The sequence below is a fragment of the Melanaphis sacchari genome, unplaced genomic scaffold, assembly GCF_002803265.2.
Source record: "Melanaphis sacchari strain LSU unplaced genomic scaffold, SCAv2.0 Contig59_pilon_pilon, whole genome shotgun sequence".
In the NCBI taxonomy this organism is placed as follows: domain Eukaryota; kingdom Metazoa; phylum Arthropoda; class Insecta; order Hemiptera; family Aphididae; genus Melanaphis; species Melanaphis sacchari.
This window is the reverse complement of record NW_020271423.1, coordinates 932,142-958,248: the sequence shown is the minus strand read 5'-3', so window position 1 is coordinate 958,248 and position 26,107 is coordinate 932,142. Positions and strand designations below refer to the sequence as shown.

At 28.2% G+C, this 26,107-nt stretch overlaps 1 protein-coding gene across 2 annotated transcripts in view; it reads left to right on the top strand.

Annotated features, from left to right (window-relative positions):
* Positions 1–26,107, top strand: part of LOC112600013 (CD109 antigen-like) — a 91,351-nt gene that overhangs the window by 58,503 nt on the left and 6,741 nt on the right. Inside the window, exons 3-14 of one of the 2 annotated variants that reach the window (XM_025347141.1) lie at positions 18,150–18,342; positions 18,469–18,693; positions 18,757–19,007; positions 19,097–19,255; positions 19,329–19,500; positions 19,579–19,758; positions 20,396–20,497; positions 21,743–22,003; positions 22,133–22,276; positions 22,359–22,493; positions 22,593–22,647; positions 25,354–25,582. In XM_025347141.1, coding sequence (XP_025202926.1) covers positions 18,150–18,342; positions 18,469–18,693; positions 18,757–19,007; positions 19,097–19,255; positions 19,329–19,500; positions 19,579–19,758; positions 20,396–20,497; positions 21,743–22,003; positions 22,133–22,276; positions 22,359–22,493; positions 22,593–22,647; positions 25,354–25,582 — 2,106 coding nt within the window. Of the gene's footprint in view, positions 1–18,149; positions 18,343–18,468; positions 18,694–18,756; positions 19,008–19,096; positions 19,256–19,328; positions 19,501–19,578; positions 19,759–20,395; positions 20,498–21,742; positions 22,004–22,132; positions 22,277–22,358; positions 22,494–22,592; positions 22,648–23,886; positions 24,020–25,353; positions 25,583–26,107 lie in introns of both variants that reach the window. The other variant, XM_025347143.1, reaches the window with a different exon arrangement.

Below are 26,107 nucleotides of genomic sequence, written 5' to 3'. Positions count from 1 at the left end.
ATTATAGTACTATAGTATTACTTTCAAGTAACTATGATAAATGTTATATAATAAGTATCATGTCATTTTTTATTATTAAAAAAATATTTTTAAAATGCGATGGTATAAATAAAAATTATATGATTGAGATTAAAAGGGCGATTTTTTTTTACTAAACCATGTCATATTTACAAGAAGTATACGATAAAACTTTTTTTAAGGACAACATGTTTTACAAATTAAATAATTATGTCCTTAAAATGTACGAAAAAATTGTTTAAAATTGTATGTAATGCCTGGACTGTTAAAAAAGATATTTGTTTATAAAATATGAGTATTATAAATATTTGAAAATACTTTATGAGGGGGAGGGGGATATATAATACGATAATTATGCATAGGTGTAAGTACTATGCACGTGACCACAGTGCTTGACTGACACGATAATGCTTGGACAAAAACGCCGCGTGTCTATAACGTCACACTCTCTTTGGCCCAGGCCATTGTATTGTGCCGTCGTTGGAAAGAAGAAAATAATGACGGAAACAAAAATATTTAGTCGAGTGGTTCAAAAATGATACGACTTCTGTTTTTATTGTTATGACGCATGAAACGGAGACGAAATAGACGAGTATAATCATAAATAGGTGTGTGTGTGTATGTGCACATATATATGTATATATAATAGACACAACTGGATAAACACACAGATGACACTTAATAGTATACCGGTATCTATATATCGTGTAATTTCAACCGTGACTGTTAGTCGGATGAAAAATTGTTGGGAATAAAAAATTGGAAAGACGTACGAAATACATAAAGCATGCATTACAACTATTTTTATACGTATAATATTTCGTTTATGTTTGTATATGCACATATCATATATATATATCATATATCTGTTATTAGTGCCAATAACTTTGACTAACTCTTAAAAATCGCAAAATATGATCGTGTTGAGTACCAACATTGAATGAAATCATAGAGGGTACTAAAAATTCGTTTTATATTGACGGTGTATTTTTTTTATTTTTTTTTATTTTTTTAATAATATCTAATAAAATCAACCTCGTTGTACTTTCCCCCACACACATAATTTAGTCTAAGCAGTATATAATAATTATATTTAACTAAAAACATTTTAGAGCGAAAATAATAATATAATTATTGTTATTGCCTAAACACCACACATTACTTTAAACTATTAAAAACGATTAACACCCACTCACATACACAATATAATATACCTACATTACTTAACGTTGCAAAAAATTATACTTTGTGTCTTGTGGCATACAAGATTATATTGTGCACATCGGTACTATGTATTCTATGGCGCGTATATGTCGTTTTTACGTCAAAGTGTCAAAGTTGTACCAAAGTTATTATAATTAATAATATTCTCAAGCTTACAGACCATTGTTTGCGGTATTCATTAATTATTGAATATAATGCCCTCATCCCCTCTACTCCTTAGTCACCACAGTTTGTGATTTTCTTCGTTATCTATATTATTTACGCGCAGTGTACCTACAGTTGCCGTTTAAATTTTATTATACATCACTTAAACATTATAACTTGTTCACATAATGATGATAACAACAATAATACTAATAATATAAACGAGAATACTGTGAATCCTTACGACACTTATATAAAATAAAACGTACCATACTTTTTTTTAAGTGATCTTACCTAAAACCTACCCTTTGCCACTAGTTCTCGAGCTCTTTACGCCCCGCAATGTTTGCTCGGGTCGGACGTATAATCGTGCATCACATCCGGAACAATGATATCGAAATTCACTATATATTCACCCTATATTATATGTAAACAATATTGAAAGTCTATAAAACTATCAGCGATGATGTGAACCGAATGCCGGAAATGCCGGCTAACAAAAACATACAGCTGACAGCGTTCCCTGGGGTTTTGAAATTACCAAATTGTTGTTTTTTTCTTTCTCCCCTACTTCCCAACCCGCCCCCTGATCAATTCAACCTCGTTTCCCGCACATGCTTGACCGCCGCTCCCTTACAATCTGCTTTCCACACCGTTGCCGCCCGTGAGAACTGCGTCCGATCGGGACACTGCGTGGCTCCAATGACTGCCGCACTCGGCAACAGCGTCATCTACTACAACCCGACATGGGTTATGTACCTATAATGACGTGACGACATAGCCCTTTGAAAGACCGGATACGCTCCTGAAAACATGACGAAACAATGCAGCTTAACCTTGAATCTCTGTGAAAGAGTATAGAGGGAAGAAAGAATAATAAATAAACAACGTGTTTATTGTGTATTGTTACTACCATCAAAAAGCGATGGCGGTATCAGTGTACAGGTGTATTACAAGTAATCTACTAGTAGATTGTATGTGCGGGTGTGTATTACCTCATGCAGCAGATATTATACTATATTATTATCATCATCATCATTATTAGATTATAACAATGCATCGAGCAGGGCAACCATTTAAATCCGTTTAAATCACTAAGTAGTTTCGTCTTGTCATGTGCAAATGAGTTAACCCCCTCACACATCTAACCATCATCTCGCCGCACTATATACACAGACGTGTAGTTACATAGGTTGTAGATTCAACCACAGACGTTGAACAACGGTTTGATTTTTTTTCTCGACCAAGAAAATAATATTAATCCGTGATATTATTTAATAACATGAATAATTATAAATGTACATAAAATATGGCTAGAACCGAATTGTGTCATATCTTTACAATGATATATGTACTAACATTTGATGACAACCGTTCATGCAGGTCGTCTTGCTATTATTAATTATTTAAAATGAGCAAATATAAACTAGGTCCAATAATTTGAGTTGAGTTTACATTTAATAATTTTCTACTGTAAAATATCGGCATGAAGTATTGAGTATATAATAGTTTTTTGATATATATATATTTTTTTTTTTAGGCCAAGTTTACTTAATTTGTAAAATTGTCCAACTAGAGTTTATAATCATAACTGTTAGAAGAATTTAGAATTTATTATTTTGATTAATTCAAAATAATTGTATCTTTATTCACGTTTGATCAAAACTGTGAGATTTTCTCCCTATAATATTTATATAATAATAAATGTATTTAATATACACATTTGTAATACAACATAGTTCATAATTAATTAAATGTACCTAGCTATATTAAAAATAGAAGTGTATAAACGTATATAGATATTGTGTATATGTATAATAGATATTATTACAATAATATGTATTGTGTGGTGGGGAATTTACGAGACGAGAAATATAACAATTTACAATGTTGCAATATTGTCGACTAAAATGACGCATCGTTTATTCTGGATGACAAATTTGTTGCGTCGAAACGGAAGTTGATCGTTTCTGTCACCAAACATTTCATGTGGTAGCCTCATAAATCAAAATCATTCTCAATAGACAATAGTGTTCGATAAAATTGCATAAAACTATAAAACTGCATGTAAATACAGTCTTAAACTATAATAGTTTAAGTTCTAACTTATTCCAACAGATAGATAATATAACAGCCATAATAGATATTTTTCTATAATATTTTGTAATCGTGTATCTAATAAGTAATAAAAGTAGTAATAGTTCCAATGGGAGACATTTTGCAAGTTCTATATTTTGAATATAATATATTTTTTTTATATATTTTGTCATTACAAATTTAAATTGCCTTTATTAAACCCCTAAATAAGCTTATGTTTAAATCTTAACCGTTTTCAATTTAATATCGAACGTAACGCTACCCGTCAACGCAGCTAAAGTAAACCTATGGACCTCTTCTATATCATCATCGGCGCTTTATTTACGCCATAGTGTAAATCTACCTGTTTTTGACTTAAAATCGTCTAAAAACTACAATATTTTGTATTATGCTCTCGTTTTAGTGTATTTAGACGCTTATTTGATCGGTAAATGATATCGTAAGGGCGTATCCCGGACACCGTTCGTAGACCACGGAAATAGGTATGGGTAGTAAACTATATAGTAAATAGTAACTCTATCCGATGTTTAAATTGCACTCGAATTTCAGGCACTACATGGTGTACATAGTTCGTAATCGAATGTTAAACGTGTGTGAAATCGAAGTGGTTTTATTGAAACAGTTTACGTCACAATATCAAAAAATAGTCGTTGGTGGCCGGGTCAGATATATCGTGTGTACTTACGATAAAATATTAATATAATATTATTACATGTATCCGCTGGAACTGGGCAAGGGAGATCAACGAGTACACAATGTATAATATAAATGACACGCAAAGACATGTGTTCAATAAAACACCGACCGAATGTCGAAATTTAACCATTTTTCGGTTAAGACGTAATTACTAATGTATTTAGCTTAATATACTTATAATATGTGCCCAAATGCATGTCCTAATTAAGACTTATGGAATAATATAATAATAACCATCTAAACGGATAGAGTGAGTGAGAAAAACAAAAATGAACGCCTCAGACAAAATCTTTCATGAATTAATTATGCTCAAGATATGTTTAAATTGTTTAATACATTTAATCGAATCGATAGACAATAAAAATCTCTAGTTAAACTAATCATGTAACATGAAACAGAAAAAACACGTAGTTGATTCGGACAATATTCCAAATTCCTCCAAATAGTTTAAAACGCACATTGTTCATGAATATTGATCGTTTTACTTAAAAAGTAGGAGTATCATTTGACAGTTCGAAATAAAACACGCATTACCTAAAAGTATATTTTCTTTGAAATATTATTTCGATTGTTTGATATGATTGTTTTTCAGTGACAGTCGATAAGTGTTGTATATATTTCGAATCAGAGATAATATTTCTTTATTGTACTCATACAAAGTATTTATGATTAAACGAAAGAGGGTGAACTTTATCGTGCGAACACGTAAAAATATATATTTATTTTCCAGTGATAGGTATACCTTTATAAATACATTTGAGATAATATTTTATATTTCTATATTATATTGTATACATTATGACAACACGAGATGATTATTAGGTGGAAAATTATGATGGGTGAACCTCATCGCTTCTTTATGGATGCCACTATTTGTGTAAGTTTAATGCAGCTTACAAGATAATATTATGTAGTATATGAAATATAAATCGTAATATATTTCGTTAATTTTTCGAACCATTGGTACTTTGCGCAACTCAGTTATGCTATAAAAACGCAACATAACTCAAAAATTCCTTAAAAGCCCGGTCCTATACTGATGCAGCTTTATATAATTTAAGACTAACGTGTACACACCTGTACCCACCATGGCTACAAATCATAACAATAATATAAAAGAAATATCCTCGCGCGAATCCTATTTTGATTACACGCAGTGTGTGTACCTATAGTAAGATCAACGTCCTCGCTATTTGTTTGTGAGATTCTCTCTTCAACACGTGAACTCGGACTACATCACAATTGTACCTATATAGATATATGTTTATGATATATAGTTGCTTTGTATTATGTATATTGTATATGTACGACAGCGATGATAATATTAATAATGTCGGTACTTGCGACTATGATGAAAAAAAAAAAAATCGTTTTAAGCTATTCATTTTGATTGCACTCAGCAAACAGCAACGCATTGTATAGCATATTCGACTTTTTTCGTTGTGTATATGAATATAACGACAAATTAATAAAACATTTCATTGTTAGCCTGCCTTGTAAATCCGCGTGCATCCGAAATAATTACAACAAGTAAAGGTGCTTATTTTTATAAATTTATTATTATTATCATTTAAGATAAAAAGTCTTACTGCGACATCAATTGTCATCTAATATACAATTAACGTGAAATTTTAAAATTAATAGTATTTTACATTTTACTTTAAAAATGTAAGTAATTACGATACAATTTACCAGAATAAAGGCTATGAATAAAACTAATTGAAGTTATTATGTTTACATTGTTTTGGACGACGAGTGGTTCAGATTGACTTTATTTTAATATCGTTCTTAGATCGTATTCCACAATATTTTGATATGACTTTTGATACAGTGAGTATTCGAAATTCGTTGAGTAATAATCATGTTTCATAAAATTATTAAGCACTTTTTGATACCAAAAGACTGGAATGTTCGCATCTAATTAAATGCGTATGAGTTTTTTTAGATGGCTCCGTTTGTAGACTAGTGACATGTAGGTCATTTATTATGTAGAATTGTATACCAACATTCCAAGTTTCGCTCGTCAAATATTCTCTCTACCTATAATCTGCGTAATAATCTGAATATGTTCATGTACATCTTTTGCTGGTTAGATTAAGAGAATATCAGTGTAACATTTATTTTCTCTCTAGGATTTATGAACAATATAGATAAAACGTGCATTCGTGGATAATTTTTTTTTTCATGATTTTTAAATAACTTAAAAGTATAAAAATGTACTACATAATTATAAAAAATAATATTTTTGAGGGTATGCCATATCGGTTTTATATTTTATTATTATCTGACTTAATATCTGAATTGAAATAAAAAAATATATGTATTCATATATACTTTTTTTTTTTTTAAATTGAAATCGATATAAACGGTTTCGAGAAAATATTTTAGCAAATTGATATGTCAAACTTCAATAATAATATTTTCCATAAATTATGTAACAGCGATTACTCAAAAACCAGTGAAAAACGTGAATGTGTTCTGTTTATGTAGTGCGTGTGCAAAGAGAAAACCAATAAGTGACATACTCTTAAGAAAAATTCTATTTTATATCGAAAATTAAATAATAAACAATAGATTATTATTGATAAATGTATAAAATTACAAATTATGTATGGGGCAGCTACAGCTGTATAAGCAGCGACGACGACATAGCGCAGCGATTGTTAATATCAATGAATATCTAGACCAATAAATTGTACGGCCAATGCATATAGCTTGTCAGTTGTCACATAAATGTGTTAAACTTTGACGGACCATGCTAAATGAGAGCTATTTGTTTTATATTGATGTGTGTTTTACATGTTATTTATTTAACACAGTTTTGAAAGAAAAAAAACTAATAATATTGTCACCTCAGTTGGAATCGTATCATAAATCCTCTACTTTAAACTTACGAAATATATTTTGTTTGTTTTTTGGTGTGATTCAAACAAATAATATTTCCAGAGACATGAAATGTTCACCGATTATTTGTTAAACTATTTTCATAAAAATAAAGAATATTTTAACATTTTTTTTCTTTTTTTAGTTATACTGCAATTTGCTATTGCTAAGACTTACAGTTTTCATTTTGACGCTATTATGATATGTATGTCATTTTAACCGTGATAAATCAAACAGATTTTTCATTATATTTGTATTATAATAATGTTTGAATATTTTACATAAATCGTTTTTATTTAATTTTCATAGCACAAAAGCTTGTAAATTATAATATTTATATAACACTATAGTGTTGCAGGCTCCAAAGAAATAAAAATATTCTGAAATACAATTAATTTACATAAAGTTATTACACTGACAAAGTGGTATATAGTACTCGCTGTGTTAAGATAATTAAAAATGTATTATAATTAGTTATCGATGTTGTTTAATACTAACAAAATTCAAACGGCTTATAGACTTGAACACCGCTCAAAAAATATATTATTGCATCGCATTGCCAAATTATAGGTATCCAGCCTATACAATAAATCTGCGAGTAGATATGTACAAAAACTTAATTAGTTAAATTACTAAACACTATTTACTTAAATAATTATCTCATGACGAAATATATTTATATTGGTTTCTACCTCATCCTGTTTCACGGAAGAAAAATAACTTATCTACACGTATTATAATACGACATGACCGAGCAGCACTTAATATGCACACGGAATATAATCCCGTGTTCCCCGTAATTTAAACAAGTAAGCATGTATTATATGTGCGATCATTTACTATGATTAAAAACGTTTCTAAGACGCAATCTTTACCGTATAGTCACGACGAAATCAGATACTTGGATCTATGTTGAAAATTAACGGTATAAAGATGGAAAGAACGATCAAAATTGTATACGTTTTATAGTTACTATGCAATACTATACTTCCATATCTAAAAAACTGAAATCTGTTCGAGACTATAGGTCGCCACGCGGGTTTACCATATGTATTTTAAAAAGTTAAAAGTCAGCATTTAAATTTGTTATTTGATATACTTATCATAAGCGTAACGAATTAATCTTTACCATAATATATATAGGTATAATGTAAATGCCAACTAAAATCTCATTACATGTTAGATATAAATTTCATACATACAGTCAGTAGTTATTCAAAGGACAAACAAAAAATGACAGTTATTTAAAAGTGACCTGTATCTTTCAGAGATTAACCAAAGTTGATATGGTTGCTATTGTAAAAAATAAAATATATTACGTATAATTTATAAATTGAACAAATTATATTATATATTATTTTTTTGTCTCTCTAATAAATTGTTTCAATTTCATACAGTTTTATTAAAACAGCCATTATTGTTGAAAAAATCTTTTAATTGATTAATCGGCTTATAATCTTTGTTTGTCGTTGGTATTATTACATAACTTTTAACTCTATCAGTATCAGGTTTGTTTCGACTAATAATCCCTATAGCCCAGTGCATTGTATAGGATTATAATGAACAACTGAATAATATAAACTTTATAACGATTTAATCGGCGTCTACAGGAAATCGGACATCGACGGTGAAGTTTTAATGGAGAGTTCGCTCGCAAATGAGTTTCACTATAGCTTCCACAAAAGCTCGACAGGGAAGGCCGTCGGTTTTTTTATGTCGCCTAACGTGCGTGGGTTAATCATGTGGTAGCGATAAATGTATATACCTACCATCTAAATAGCTTGACATTAGCAACGTTGTCCTTTTTTTATTTTAATCTCGTGACAGCAACGACCCCTAGGCCATAGGGTAGATTGTGGCTTTTGTATATTTTCGCTCTCACCGCACAATGTATTTCGGGTCATATCTCGTCTCCGCCTAAACAAGTCTGCATTGGTACTAGAACTATAAATCAATATTTAAATATTGTATAATGTTACGTTGTAGCTAAAAATACTTTGTGGCTATCCTACTACCTAATAGTGTTGCGGTTTCCATTAATTAGTTTTAAGTGTTTTAACAATATTGTCATAGCAGTTGAGCATTATCATTCGACCATTCGTTAAAAAATGTGTAGTCATGTAATAACCACAGAAAACCTACTCAATTTCCTATTAAAATACACCACGCGTCATCTGTGTTGTCCTTAATATTACATTATTTCATAACATATTATGTTCGATATTTATTAATATATTAAGCTATTTAAACTTTGAAATTTAATATACTTATAAACTGTTTATTGACCACACATAAAAAAGCATTTAAATAATTTTAACTTACTATGTCCAAATGTTAGGTCTATTAAGTTGGATTCGTAAAAATCGTTGTTACTCATATGGCATAGTTCGTTTTACGTTCAATTATAATCAAATAATCAAAATGATTTATTAATCCGTGATTCAAATTTAAAGTTATAAGGTGTAATTTCGAACTCAAAAAGTTACCCAGACAGTTTCTGCCATGAATCCATGATCTATAGTCTCTATAGAAAAAGTTTTCAAGTAAGCAGATTCAGAAGAGTCTAATAAGAGCTTAATATATTCCCTATATTTATTTTTATTTTCAGTCATATCTAAAGCTGTGCCTTAAAAATCTAAAAAGACTTTAAAGTAGGATGCCTTTTGATTCTAAATAAGCATGTATATACGTGTCATTGATACAACGATACTATAAATCCACCTATACAGTGTAATAACTGCAGGTATGGTCAAGTGTCAAATGTTATCGATTGGCATAGTATAATATTATAAAGGTGGTTAGTCTCTAAGTTTTTAAGTTATGAAGATTTTTGGAAAAAAAAATTCGACTCTATAGTTTTTAAAATGTTTGTACCTACATATTAAAGTTTTTAATTATTGTATATTATACACTTACAATATGTACATAAAATTAGAGTATGTATTATTATTATTATTATTATTTTAAAATTATTACTAAAAAAACGATAAAAAATGTAATTAAATAATTAATTATAAACATTAAGCGTTTTTAAATTACGATGCTTTTTTATATTCACTAGACCGTTCACGTGTAAGTAATTGATCGATCGTAAATTCGCAACTGACAATACCGAATGAAAAAAAATGATGATATAATATAAACACAATAAATGCAATGAGGTTAAATTATTGGAAGGCATAAGTCGATTAGGCAAATTAGGTAAAAATTATCCGTCATTATCCATTTATATTCAAAACACAGAATTTTTGAGTTATCTATAGTTTTTTTTTTTCGAGTAATCCGGGTTTTCGCAAGGGAACAGAATTTATTTAGACTTATCGAAGTTCGGCTTATCGAGGTTCCACTGTATTTTATTAAATGTACTATATAGGAAGAACCAGCTTAAATGTACAGTTTGTGGCTTAGAATGTACACAACAACCAATCAATGCTGCGAGTTGGGATTACCGCGTAAAAATGCACGTGCTAATTTAACACGTAAAAGTAAAGACAACCGTAAATCTAGTTATAAATAAGTATCGTTTTAAGTAAGGGCAATGTAAGTAAATATATTTATATCGTACGATATTTAACGAGCGTACGAATCTATTATAATTTTATAGATAGACTATATTATGTTTATTAAAAAAATAAACACTAAAAGAGCACCGTAACAAAGTATTTTATAATAATAAAACGAATATTAATTAATAACGTATCGTGGAAATTGTTGGTACATATGGAAATCGGTTATTGAACCAATTTTATTATAAAGATAAAAGTGCAATGCGTAAAAATACCTAATATATTAAAATCAAAAATTATAACATTTTGATATAATTTCGTATGCTTTACTATTATTCTTTTAACAATCGTATAGATGAAAAAAAAAGAACATATACGAATTTAGAAAATTATATAACTCCATATATACTTGATTCAGTGCCAATAATTTATAATTGACGAAAAATGTCTAATTTTTGTCCATTGCAGACTATTGTAAATTAATGATACTATAACACACCGGAAAACATATTTAAATTCTTTATAAAGTTTACTTGAGATCGATTATTCTTAAGTTTTTGAAATGTTGATTTATATTCCTCTTAAAACTTTTATTTTAATTTCATAGAAATTTACGTGTTTTTCATTGAAAACTATTGGTTAGTGTACGTGTATGTGTGCATGCACAAAAATGCTCCACCATCTCCCTTAAGCATCAGTCACATTACAGTCATTACACGCACCAGCGCTCGTGTAACACCTTATATTATACTCCTTAAACACATATATAAATTATATGATGCAGTTAAGTACATATTATATTTGCGAGATTGTTTATTTTTAAAACGCACATTTAATTGCTCCGAGTCTTTACCCACCTCACTAAGTCTACCGATTTACCTTTCAAACAGTTTTAAAACAGAACAGTCGTCTCATCGACGAGTTTATTATGTTCAAATTAAATTTTTCACTCCATGAGGAATTACTGTTTTATTATTTCCATTGACATCAGTTCACATTATATACACTGGTATATTTCATCACATTAAATCGAGTTAATTATTTTCATTTTTTTTAGGTAAATAATTTATGTTGATACCCTTGAAAAATGTATTACAAATTACAATCCTAAAGTCATCGTCATATCACTATTAAATATTGTTGAAATTGCGTGGGTGAAATTATTTTTTAACTCAGCAAACATTCATTTGCTAGTCATGATATTATTAGTATGTATAATGTACATAAACCCATCTATATATTATATATACATATATATATATTGTATTACGGGAAATGGCTGTTTTTTTTTTGTTTTTTGTTTTTTTGTTATCCAAACTTACAACGATTTATTACGCTATTATTTTACGCGTATCTATGTTTTGCATGCTATGTGTCACCTATTTTATTTATATTTTGTCATTGATCACACCTACGAGCCTAAAGCAGAGAGAAGTACCTGGTGAGTTAATAAAATTTAATCCACCATCTCCCCAGACACCAACAAATGTTGTATTATGATTCTAGGTATAAGTATGTTAAGTACCTACTTACAATGAATACTGCAATGTTGAACGTAAATTATTTGTTTCACTCCAAAATGATTTGTTGCTTAAATGTACTAAAACCCATTCCATATTCCACCATGGGTACTCGCGTGTATTATCCTTCTTTTGCACATCCTACACATGAAATAACATTACAAAACAGACAAATTTGTAGTTATTGGTTAAACCAGCTAAATCGTACCTTTAAGCATAAAATCTAATTTCGTGAAGTAAATGGAAATTCGTATATATTGCAGACTTTACAAATAGGTATTTTATTAGAATAACAATAGGTAGTTAATTTAAAAAAGAAAAATAATGTATTTAAGTATATTTTTATTGTCCATGGCGTAAATAATCTAACTAATCTAAGATAAAAATTCGTAACTTTTTCATCATTAAATTATTACATGAATTTCTATAATAAAAATAGGTCAAATGAAAATTGATTAATTGAATACACCTTTAAGTTTTATACGTATAATTTTAAATGCTAACAAAAGTTGCTAATCGGATAATCGGTACGAAAATGTTTAACGTCTCTTGTCGGCTTAATATGTTTGTACTGAATTATAATTATATTTAAGACATTTGTCGCGTTTTATCTTTTCTTGTGAGTTTGTTTGACTTTAATGCATTTACACTACTCGTCTTCTTCAACAAGTATATGTGAAAAATGAAAACACAGTATTTGTTTTTATGCTAATAATTGTCTGTATGAGTGTATTTGAATTCTTACGACTAAGTAAGTGAGTAAGTACAATAAAGCCCAAGTGGAGCACAATCCGAGACTTCCAGATTAAATCTTTTGCAGTTATGCTTTATAAAGGCTATACGAGTATATAGCACATATATATATACATTTATATATATTGAGTACTACTTACTAGTATCTATTATCTTCTGAATACATATTTAAAATTTTAATACCTTTTAAATATCTTATTTTTGTTAATACTAAAATTTTTAGCTGTTGTATTTAATTTTGAATTTAAATAGCAACAAATATTACAGAAAACATTCGCTATAATTTTAAACATAAACATATCGTATCACAATATTATATAGTGTTATTTGTTTTAATTTTGACGTAGGTACCTGCAGTTTTAACGACCATACAATATTAAACAGCTAGTTCTAAAAAATATTTTAGTATATTTTTTTGATAAAATAACATTTTTTTAGAATAAATATAAAAAATAAAATAATAACATAAAATATTTTCTCTATAATTTGAAAAATAATAAGTATCTTTATTTTGTCAACTGCTACGTTCTATTATTTAATTTTATGAAATAAGTTTTTATCGAAAATGCTTAACAGATGGTACAAGTATAAATAATAATAAAAAAAAAAAACCAGGGAAGTCGTCCGGCTATATAATAGATTTCAAATATAGTGGATTTTTGGATGTATTAAATTTTAATTTAATAATACATTGTTATTTACATGAACAACAATTCAGAACAATATGACACTTGTGTCAGTCACTATTTAAAAAAAATATATTTCAATTTATTTATATTTTAATAATGATTTATTTTTATTAAAAATACTAGAAAGCTAAACTAGTTTTTGGAAACATCGTATATATTTTGTTATTATGTATTTAATCTCATGATATCCTATTTTTAAAATTTCCATTAAGAAAAACGTATGAGCAGTATTGTTTTATGTTTTAAAGCGTTAACTATAATTAAAATCAAAACTTGTATGCATTTTTTAATCACTGAAATAAGAATTCACATTTTAGTAATTTTGCTAAATCTCATCAAAATGTTAACTTCAAACACTTATTAAAATAAGATGAATGATTATGTATTTCCAATATTTTTTTAATTATCATACGTATGAAAACCTTATTAGAAATATTATATTACTTTTTAAAGTTTTTTAACTGAAAAATAAACATTAAATCTAATAAAAATAGTTAACAATTTCAAAAATATGCAATTAGTTCTAAATGAGATACACTATTAAAAAATATAAATGTTTATTATGTTTAGAAAATAGTATTATAAATATTTGGTAAAATAAGTATTTACGGCCTTTTTTAAATTACAACTCACTATACAATTTTATAATGATTAAAATAAACTAATTAGTAATTACGATAAGTATATTTGGTCGTTTGAACATTTTCGTAGAACTGATCAAAAGTATTTTTTTTAAGAAATCGCTTCAATGAAATTTGTTCATCTACTACAAAATTAAATTTCTAAAAATTAGTTTTTAGTTAATTGAATTCGCAAGTCTGGCCTCTACCATGGTTTCTAGACATACATGTTTTCATTTCCAAATAAATTTATTTAAAAATAATTAAAAGTTTAATAGTACTTTATTTAAACAAAATTTGTCTTTTATGTACTTACTTATTATCATGAAAAAAATATGAATTTTCAGAACGCTACAAATATCATTCATTTTTATTGGCTTGACTTTTGTCGACGTGTTGTTTCGGATAACTCGTTCAGGATAATGAAATATATGAAAAACGAAGTACTTTTGTACACAAAATCGATAAACCAGTCGAAATGACGTGAAATATATTATGATTATGGTTTAATGTTATACAACGTTTATGACGGTTTAAATATTGTACATCATATTCATTGGGGAACGGTTTGAGTATGATCTATAACAATTATCTCTCAAAAGTGCCGCGTTTCAAGTCACACCAGCATTATGTACAGGCGTAATTTAAATTTTTGACTTTGAAGTATCTTGGGAAAACTTATGTCAAACATTTACACACGCGGTGATCTCGTAGCAGCTCTTAACTTTAATTTCGTATAAAATATTATATGATACATACATGCTATAATTTGATTTTTTCTTATCAAACTTTCAGTTAATGCTTCATTTACTATAATTCCGACAAAAAGCGATATATTACTTAATAAAAATTTAAAATAAATTTACTAATTAGTATTAAAATCTGTCAATCCCATCGACATGATTTATGTTTGTTGTTATTTATTTGTCAATAAATTCAACCTTTTCTTTCAAAATATTTTTTCAATCGCTTTAATGTGGAGAATAAAAATTCAGTTTAACATATAGGTAGATACTTAGTAACATTGCAAAAAGATATTCTGTATTAGATACAGAAATAGTACTAAAAGGATAAATTTTGAAATTATTTTCTTTTTTTAAACATAGACGTTTATTTTATTTTATGTACTTTTTAGTTTTGATATTTAATGGAACTTTAATGACTTTCAAGACGTTCAGTTTCAATTGTAAACTTTAATCAACTACAATTTCGATCGAGAAAAAAAATCTGGGAAAAGCATTTATTTATAAAAACTATAGGAACCTATACCTATATATACGGAGGGCTTCATCGCGCGTATTATACCCACCTCCTGGCCAATCTTTAAGTCTTACTATATTTGAATACTTAATATAAATTAACAATTCAACTTTAAAATTATTTATACCAGTTTATTAGTTTTAATTAAAAAAAAAAAAAAACATTAAAACAACAATATTAATATTTTTATTTAAGTTAAAATATGAAATGGAATAAATTATAATAATTGTAGTTCTATTATAAAATATCAACTATTTAAATGATTATTTTCCAAAATCATAAAAAATAAAAACAATTAAATAAGAAGACAACATTTTATGAATTTTTGTATATACAATATACTTATGTTATTTATGAAATAATTATTTAAGTATCTAAATATATATATAATGTAATATGTACTTAATAATATACAATATTTACTTAAACGATAATTAGTAAATTTCTTTAATAAATTTGCAGATTTGATACAGTTCTGCCAATATGTAATTTTAAATATTATAATAGTTAAAGCATTATTATTCAAATATTTATTAGTTAATAAAATGGTTTAGAATCATTCCATTACTTGTATGTGGTGCGTATGTAAACAATATCAATTTAAATAACGTATATTATTATAAATATGCTATAACTTGTCTATTGATATGAATGCTTGTTTGAGTTAATAATAAATGAGTAAGATTCAAATAAAATTTGTTCACACCACAATCTACCACTATCGATTATTTGCCAACATATGAATTTATCAATGATATCGTTGACACTTGGTCATCTCTAGTTATTACGTAAAATAAGTTCATTTTTGTCGTTAGGAACACACATATTAAATGCATTGTGTTTTATCTTATATACGTTGAGGTTTTGTGTTATTTTATTAATATAAAAAAAGGTAAATTATTAATGATGTATTATAACAACAACAATTGCTTATCATATGCTCGTATTATTCTTACCATAAAAATATGAAATAGATATGGAAAATAATTAGCTTATGTCTATTAAAATTTTATGAATTAATAGCTATACCTACATGTGTAGTTTATACTTTATATTATAATATAATCATTAACTGTCTATATTATGTGTTAAGTATACTTAATGTATATTTATCATTTTTTTTATTTTTTTAAAACAACTGTAATTTTTTGTCAAAATAATTTAAAAAATAAAATAAAAAATACTTCCTTAAATGTTTTTATTTATTGTTTTAATAAAATGGATGTTTAATTACTTTAAATCAGTTATTAGGTGTCCGTCAACTTGTTTATTTATCGAAAGCCATCGATGAGATGTAGATACTTAATATAAGCGAATTTCGTCGCATCAGACACACGTATTGAGGCGGGAACTACACAATAACTATAATAAGTATAAAAATCGCACGAACTTGCTACATTAAGCACTCTGTAAATTGTTATATGAAGCCATAGGTTAAAAAATTAAATAAAACCCAGCAAAAATATATCTCGCGTATTTCATACAGTAGAATAAAATACTAATTGAATTGCCTTCGGATAAACGAGCAAGCACTCCGCACGTATTTTTCGGTCAGGTAATAAGTATGTAGGTACTTAGTAACGATCCTTCTTGGCCGCGCGTGCTTGTAGCTAGATAGGTATATAGGTCCAACAGGATAGAGTTTTAAGTGTTTATTCGTCGTAAAAGTGTTCAAACACTCAATCGATACAATCACTGTTGATTCAAGTATCCAATTAAGATGAATCTTTTTTTAAACCACAATATAAAATATATTCTACCTATTTCATTATATAAATATTGAACGATTATTTTTTTTAATTGGATTTTTTTAACCTAATGAACTTTTCTTTTTTTTTAATAATATAAATAATAATGTTTTTATTTGAAAATTAAAGAATTAATTAAAATACATATAAAATATCAAACATTCTTTTTAAGTATTGTAACGAAAAAAAAAAATGCATTAATTTACGAATCTATGATTACTGATGTAAAATTATCATATAAAATTAGATATTGTAAAATTTAATTAGCAATAAACCGATTTCTTTAATTAACTTCAGAGCATGACCACAACACTTTTTAAATTATGAGTCAACTGTCGTACCTTGTGCTTTTAAAAAAATAAGCTGACCAAATATTATCATTTATTTGAGTATTTTTTAAAACTGTCGTAGCATAATTTAATTTAGTAATTATTGAAATATTTTAAAACAATATTATTTTTTTCTGTATTGACTCTATCACTATCAATTAATATCGTACGTACTCGTACATCATAAAAAAAATTTCATATGAATTACGCCTGGTCGATTATTATAACAACATCTAAATTAATATATAATACACAGTATCTAAGCTTCCTTAAACACAATTTTACATCGAGTTTAGGTTTTAATTTTAATTATATTGTTATTTATTCTTCGTTGATAAATTTTATCTTAACGTGGATGATAAGAATTTTAAAAATCTTCTCGTTACGAAATCTGCATTTTATCGTTTTTTTGTATACAACTATGAGATTATTTATTAACTAACTAACTAACTAACTTATATGCTCGTGTTGATGGTAAAAATGAAAACTAAATCTCTACCAGATAGTCTTATGAGTTTTATTTAAAGAAAAGGAACTGAATAATATTTTTAAGGATAATATTTCATTTTTTTTCTTTTACACCTGAGTTATTTTTAACCTGTATATAACTATTTACTACTTCGACATTTAACTAACGTTTTAACAATAACTAATTTGTTTAGATTTTATACCATTGTGGGCCCAAAGATTTTACGACCAAATTCAGAGTATCACGTAGCAGTGAGTACACAAGGAACGACATCACCAACCACAGTAGTCGTGGACGTTGGTGGTAAACAAGATAGTGGAGGGGTTTTGAAAGTCACACAATTCGTTAAAGTTGATCCATTTTCAACGAGAATAGTACGGCTTGAAGTAAGTTCAATATGCATTATTCGTCGAATTAAATTTGTTATTAATTACACTAACAACTAGCTTGCAAAACATAAAAGTAAAACAAACGTTTCTAACTCTGAATATTTTTTATTAATTTATTTTTAGATCGGTGATGTTGGACCGGGCAATTACAATCTTACTGCTCGAGGTTCGGGTGGTTTAGAATTTTTTAACTCCACGACACTTGAATACGTTCACAAGAGTTATTCGGTGTTCATTCAAACTGACAAAGCTATCTACAAACCAGGACATAAAGTGCAGTTTAGAGCGATCGTGTTGAATTACCATTTGAAGCCGACTGTTACTGGAGCTTTGGATATTTACATCACAGTACGTCACAATACAATTATAAGGTCCGCTTTAACAATAATAACCATCTGTCATTATCCATAGGACGGCCAAGGTAATCGTGTGAAACACTGGAGCAGAGCGCTCACTACCCGAGGAGTCTTTTCTTCAGAACTTCAACTATCCGAGTCACCGGTGCTCGGTGATTGGAACATTGTTGTCACTGTACTGGACCAAGTATTCCACAAATCATTCTTGGTGGCCGAATACGTTTTGCCTAAGTTTGAAGTAACCATCGATGTGCCTGAACACACCACGTTCAAGCAATCCGTCGTGTCTGCTACTATTCACGCTAAGTATGTATTAATTACCTATTAATGTCATGCCAATAAAAATAATTATAGTATTTCTAATTTTTACATCGTATTACGTTGTTGCGTTTCAGATACACGTATGGTAAGCCCGTCAAAGGAGAGGCCACTGTATCGGTGTACCCGGAATACTACAGTGATCTCATCCAGCCTATATATCAAAACCCGTTGAGAAAAGTTGTACCGATTGATGGTAAAACGGTTGTGCAATTTGATGTTGTTAAAGATCTCAAGTGCGTTTTAATTTAATTAGACACAATTTTTTAATGGGAAATTACAAAAACTGTAAATTAATTATTTTTTTAGTCTAAACGACGAATTCAAACGAATTATCACTTTCGATGTTACTGTCGAAGAAGCTCTCACGGGCAGATCTCAGAATACATCGGCTAATGTCATATTTCATAACCACAAGTACAAAATGGAACTCATCAGAACATCAGAATACTTTAAGCCTGGACTCAAATATACAGCTTTCGTGAGTTGTATTCTATACAGTTATCCGTTTAAAAATGTGTGGTATTGTTATACATATATATATTTTTTTTCATTTTAGATAAAAATGAGTCATCATGATGGCACTCCGGTATACGATGACAGAAATCCAGTTAAAGTTTGGCACGGATTCTCGCACGAAACCGAAAACTTAGAAGAAAACAAAATCATGTTGCCAAGAAATGGTTTGATTCCATTAGTCTACTATCCTGATATCAACGCATCAGCGATCGTCATTGAAGTAAGTTATTGTGCTGAAACTCGACCTTAACCTAAAGTATTGAAAACATTAAAATTCATAAAATTCATAAAAAAAATAATAATTATAAATAAAAACATACAGTATATTTTATTTTTCTTATTACAAGTTTATTTATATTTTATTTTGACGCCGACAAACACAAAATAAAATAAAAACAAAATTAAGATTTGTTAGTGATTTAAGATTTTTAGTCTACAAAACTTGGAAGGTAAATGTTATTAAAAAATTTTTTAATTAAATTACTTTTTTTCATACAAATTACAAATATTTAGGGGATGCATATTTAACTTCTATTTTTATGCAAAAACCTCTTATAATTTTGGGTTAAAAAAAATAAGTAAACTTTCAACTTGATAAAAATATTAATTTCTAATTTTTTAATATTTTTAGCAAAATTAAACCTGCAAATTGACTTTTTCGAGATTTTAAATTATTTATAAATACATTATTCTTATTAAAAATATTATGTATATCATGAATACTATTATAAACCCCATTGGTTTGGGAAAACTTAAACAAACCCTTCTCAGAAATAGAATACAAATATATCCCTAATATAATATGATTCTGTTAATTGAAATGAATTTTTTTAACAATAATACATTTATGATTTTAGGCAGAATATTTGAACCAGAGAGAATCGTTATCCACGATCTTACCAGCACACTCAACCAGTAATACATTTGTACAAGCTACCGTTCTGACAGAACGTCCTACGGTAAGACTGCTTAGCAATAGCCTCGCGCATTAGTCAGTTTCTAAACTTCAACGAAGTAAATGTAATTTACTATACTGAAATAACATCACTCGATGTTCATATTAATTTATAATTAATTTATCATGATATAATTTATTGCAATAAATTGGTTGCTAATTTAATAATAGATTGTGTGTATCTAGACCTAACTATAATAATAATTATACACCTATACAATTCCTTGAAGTTTCAGTAATCAAAATGAGCTATAATCAATAAAATGAACATGTATTAAAAAAAAATTATAAACATAAATATATTGACATATATTTGATGTATATATTTTATTAAAATATTTATGCTAGATATAATGTTTTTATAGAATACAAAATTTTTCTTTATGTCCAAAATGTACAAAAATAAAATATATAATAACTAGCAACTCTAGGGGCTAGAATTAATTAGTGAAAACTAATTAATTTTAATTATTTTTAGACCTTGATTGTACCTACTAATGAATTGTTGTACTTGTTATACGACTTTTACTGTTTTAATTTATTTAAAAGGTATACAAGTTTTTTTTTTTATTGTGTTAGGTGCTTTTATTAATTATTTTCAATTTCGTTGTAGAATTTTTAAAATTTATAGTAATAAAATTATAAAATGTTCAAACCATCTACTTGCACATTTTAATGTATTTTTTTTTAATTGAAACGTGAGTAGTTAAAGAAAAAACATAACTAAAAATCAATTTGTTCCATTATTCAATTTATTTCAGTCTAAGACGTATTTTAACATCTATAAAAATGTGTACAATATCTTTTTAATTTACATCTATGTATTCTTAATATTCAAAAATTGAAAATTTGATTGTTAAATTTTAAAATTCAAATTGGAACTTATAGTTTTCAAAAATGATTCACACATAATATAATTTTTAATGAACTTTGATGAGTAACTTACATTAATGTGGTAATAAAGTAAATTTTCAAAGCACTTTCAAAATGTTAAGAACCTACTCAATTGTTTTAAAGTTTTTTATATACATATTTTTAATTTACTTATTTTATAATATTAAAATATGTATATTTTAAACCGTTCTATTGGTAGTTATTAATAATATTACTTAGAAGAACGATCGAACTTTTGATGAATTCAATGAAACGATGGTTTTTGCGACAAATTAAAATCGACCTAGTACTGTTAAACCCATCACCCAACTCTATCTAACTGCGCATCGCTACTAAATAAACATTTTTTATTTAGGTCAACAAAGATGTTGAAATACAAGTTAACTCGACGCAGAGTCTACAGTACATAACTTACCAAGTTCTGGGTCGAGGTGATATAATCGTGGCTAGTACCGTGCAGATTCCTAATGCCGGCCAGCACACAGCCGTTATCCGGTTCTTGGCTACATACGCCATGGCACCCACCGCTCATGTTATAGTACAGTTTGTCAAGGATGATGGAGAGGTGGTTGCTGATGCCATAGACATAGAACTTGATGGAGTGTTACAGAACTATGTAAGTACCCCCCTCTCCCTACACCGAGTTAAATATTTTCCAATATTTCGTTATATTATTTTTATTATTGTTATCTACAACACGATCTATCTCCTCCTTTTGGTTTGTTTCTAATCACTTTTATTTCAGATTAATGTGGACGTGAGTCGCGATGAGGTAGAACCTGATACTTCAGTGGACATAAATTTTGAAGCCAAACCAAATTCGTACATAGGTGTAGCTGGAATTGACCAGAGCGTTCTATTACTGAAAACCGGTAACGACATATCACACGTGAGTCATTTTTCAATATTGACATTTAACGATTTGAAATTTTTTTTATAAAAATGTTTTCTTTTTTCATTTTTATCACCAGGACAACGTATTAGATGAACTTAGAACTTATGATAACGGCGAACATTCCAATTATATGCCATACCTTAAAGATTCGTTGGATAGACGTTCAATGTTTTGGTGGCCAGGTTCATATACTGCTAACCAAGCATTTGATGTAAGTATTACTACTTTTTTAATTTCTATCGATCACATTATCGTGATAGTTCCGATTTGAGAAAGTGTATTAATGTCGATTATATGTCTATTTGTCTAGAAATCTGGAGCTACTATATTAACCAACGCCTTCGTCAATGATTATAATCCTTGGAGTAAGTGGTTTTTTTGTTTAATATAAAGTATTTTTTTTAATAATATACAATATTATATAAGATGAAAAAAATATCGATGCAAAAGTCACGAAATAAAAGAAACTATTTATTCCTATAATACTAGTCGTCTTACAAATCCTACACGCATGGAACCCCACTGTAAATTCTCATAACATATCTTTAATTATAACTATAGTGATTTTTAAATCACGATTTATTGCATATGTCAAAATCAAAATTAATTAGTAGCTTTAATAATAATAATAATAATAATATTGAAATTGTTTTCTATATGTGAGACCACTGAAAAAAATGTATAAAATATTAACATAAACGTAATTACCATTCAATCATATATCGTTTGTGAATTTATGAACACTGGTGTTTAGCGTTAATTGTCTTGTATTCGTATTGCAAATTTAAGTTTTAAAATTTAAAATTTACTATATTTTTAACAGTTTTTAACCAATCAAAATTATATTTTTTAAAGTACCTTGAAGTAAATTACACTATTTTGTCAGTGGTCGACCGATGGGATTCGATATATTGCGACTGTTGTATTTAAAGTATACAGTATACCCATCTCTTTTGAAAAATACAATAAATCTAATATGCTTTTGATGTATCAACTAGTTTAACGTATTAATAACAAAACAATAATATAATGGCTTTTAAAATAAAATAACACGAGAGATAAAAATTAAGATATATTTGACAGAAATAATTGCAGATCATAATATTCTATATAGCATACGATATTTAAATGAATATTAAAATTTTTAAACCTATGAAAAGCGTGATGTCTTGATATGGTCCATACTTTTAGTACTATTTAGATGAAATACTTGTAACGGAATTCAATACACAGAAAAAACAAGTTTATAAACATTTGAGTTGATTTCAAAAAATAAAATTCGTGATCAAAACAACTGAGAGCGATATTGTGGCATGGGATTGCCCAAAGGTTTCTTAAATCAATATATATCGAGACGTCTTGAAATCATTAGAGTTTAGGATTTTTCATAATATATTGTCAAATCACATCCGAAAGTCGTAACTATACTTTCCTTGACGGCAATACCGTTTTAATATCGTTGTTAAAACGATACCAAATCAATAAGTGGTGTTGTGTATGATATGTTTATTATATACTATTAATAGTCAAATTATTTGAATAACAGTAAAATAATAATGTTATGTATTAATATTAACTCCTGGTGTTATGGGGAACGTGTACAGTTTACTATAGATCAAATGTGATGGATGACCAAGAAATGATGCCGATATCGTCCACTGTTTCCGAAACATCTTCCAGCATCAAAGTGCGGAAGAACTTCCCAGAAACGTGGCTATGGGAATCTACCGAATCCGGGTAAATAGAAATGTGACCAATTAGGGAAAAAGGGTGCATGTTTACTAACGCTTAGAATGCATCGAGAACATAATGATGGACTCACTCCTGCTGTCTGTAAATGCATTTAACCGGTGAAGGTACATATGTCTGTGCATCTATTTTGCACTAATAACTCTTAACAAATCATTTGAAAATTGATGTTTGGTTGTGGAAATCACAAGGCTAGAACGAATTACTTTTTTAATAACTAAATTGTTTAAAGTCGTTTTTTTTATTGTTTGAAAAATAGTCATTTAAAGTAAAATTTATAATATTACTGTTTTTTAATTAAGTAATTTTTTTTGAGTAACTCTGATTAAACTAATAATCAATACACATATATTTAGTTTAGTCTGTTAAAATAAAAGTGGACATCAAAATTTATTTTCACAAAACATATAATAAAATTATCGCAGTAAAATAACATTTTCAGTGTAAGCTATTCACGTTAAAAAGTAACTCGTTAAGTAACGGTTGTAAAAATATTTACTCACTGAATCAATAGTTGTTTCTATTGTAGATTTTAATTTACTTTATAAATTCATTCATAACCAGTTTAGACAAATTTGTAATTTGTTTAATTTTATTGTACAGGAGAGGTGCCTTTAACGCTAATACAATTCCTTTCATGTCTTTTCCAATTCCTATTTTATTTCGTAAAATATTCAACGTATAGGACGATTCATTGAAGAGAATACAATATTTTGTAAGTGTCATTTCTAGTCAAAAACTAATAACGTCCAATCAATCTGGCTTTTGTACTCTATATTATATACGATAAACGCAGGGGTGTCCATCTGTCCAAGATTATATTCCCTCGTCTTCCATTCCCTCCTCATATTTTATGCAATGTGTTTAAATTAAATTGGAATACATTTATGATGTCATTTATAAAATTACGAAACAGAATGTTTCTAAAGAAAATTTTTAATGACAATTCATAGTATAAGACCGATTAAATTATTTAAAAATCTAGTTTTTCCAAAATGTATGTTTTCTAGAAAGAAATATTTACTCATGATACTTTTAAAAGTATTAAAATAGTTAGTGGTTTTAGTGAAAAACTTATGAGTGATTTACAAAAAAATGAAACTATCTTATGAAAGATTTTACATTAATACACTTATTAAAGAATAAAACGAGATGAATTCGTCACTGGTTTTCTTTCAAATTCAATCTTTCTATATTTTTCCTAAACGGACGCCCTTTGCTATCTTTCTCTCTCTCATACACACACAAACACACCAATCCCCACGTCTGCTTGTCTTCCATGTAGTATTATGTACCGTCTTTGTGTGTTTTGTTGTATACAGTGGTGTCGACCAGCCAAAGTCCAAAGTTAGTGGTTCAGTTCCAGTCGCCTGCCCAACCGGTTGTGAAACCGTACATTGGGCCGGGTGCCGTTGTACAGCCAGTGACACGGCCGCCATTGGCCGGCCCATACGCTTTCTCACGCATACCGGCACCAGTGTGGAACAAGCCGCGCGTCTTCCTAACACACGCTCTTCAGAACACTTGGCTATTCACTAACTTATCCACATGGTACGAACTTGGGGGAAGAGGGCATTAGGTTAGGTTATTATCATTTATAATACAGGTTCATCAAACTCGTTGACTTTGGGAGTATATTGAATAAAGCGCCCCCCAGAACTATTATTTAAACTATGAATCCTAGATATTCCTCTGACTGTTTCGTACAAGACTTTCTGCCTAAAAAAAAATCTGCCTCCAAGATACCCTATATCGATATTCCATAAATTATATTTACATAAAACTCCTGAACTTCTAATGGAGAACGAATAAATCTTTACATTTTTTGGAGATGGTTTACGCGGTGTCGATTTAAGAACTATAAGTTATCGTACATACTGTTGCTGCTGTTGTTTAATAATTTTTTTAACTCTAAAACCATGGCATACAACTCGTGTTGTATATTTTTAGTTTTAATTACATAAGTTTTGTATTTGTCATGAGGATAACCGATACCTACAATATTATGAAGCAAAGAAATCACATTATTGATTGTACATATATAGTTATCATCTGATAATTAAGTTCACCATTAAG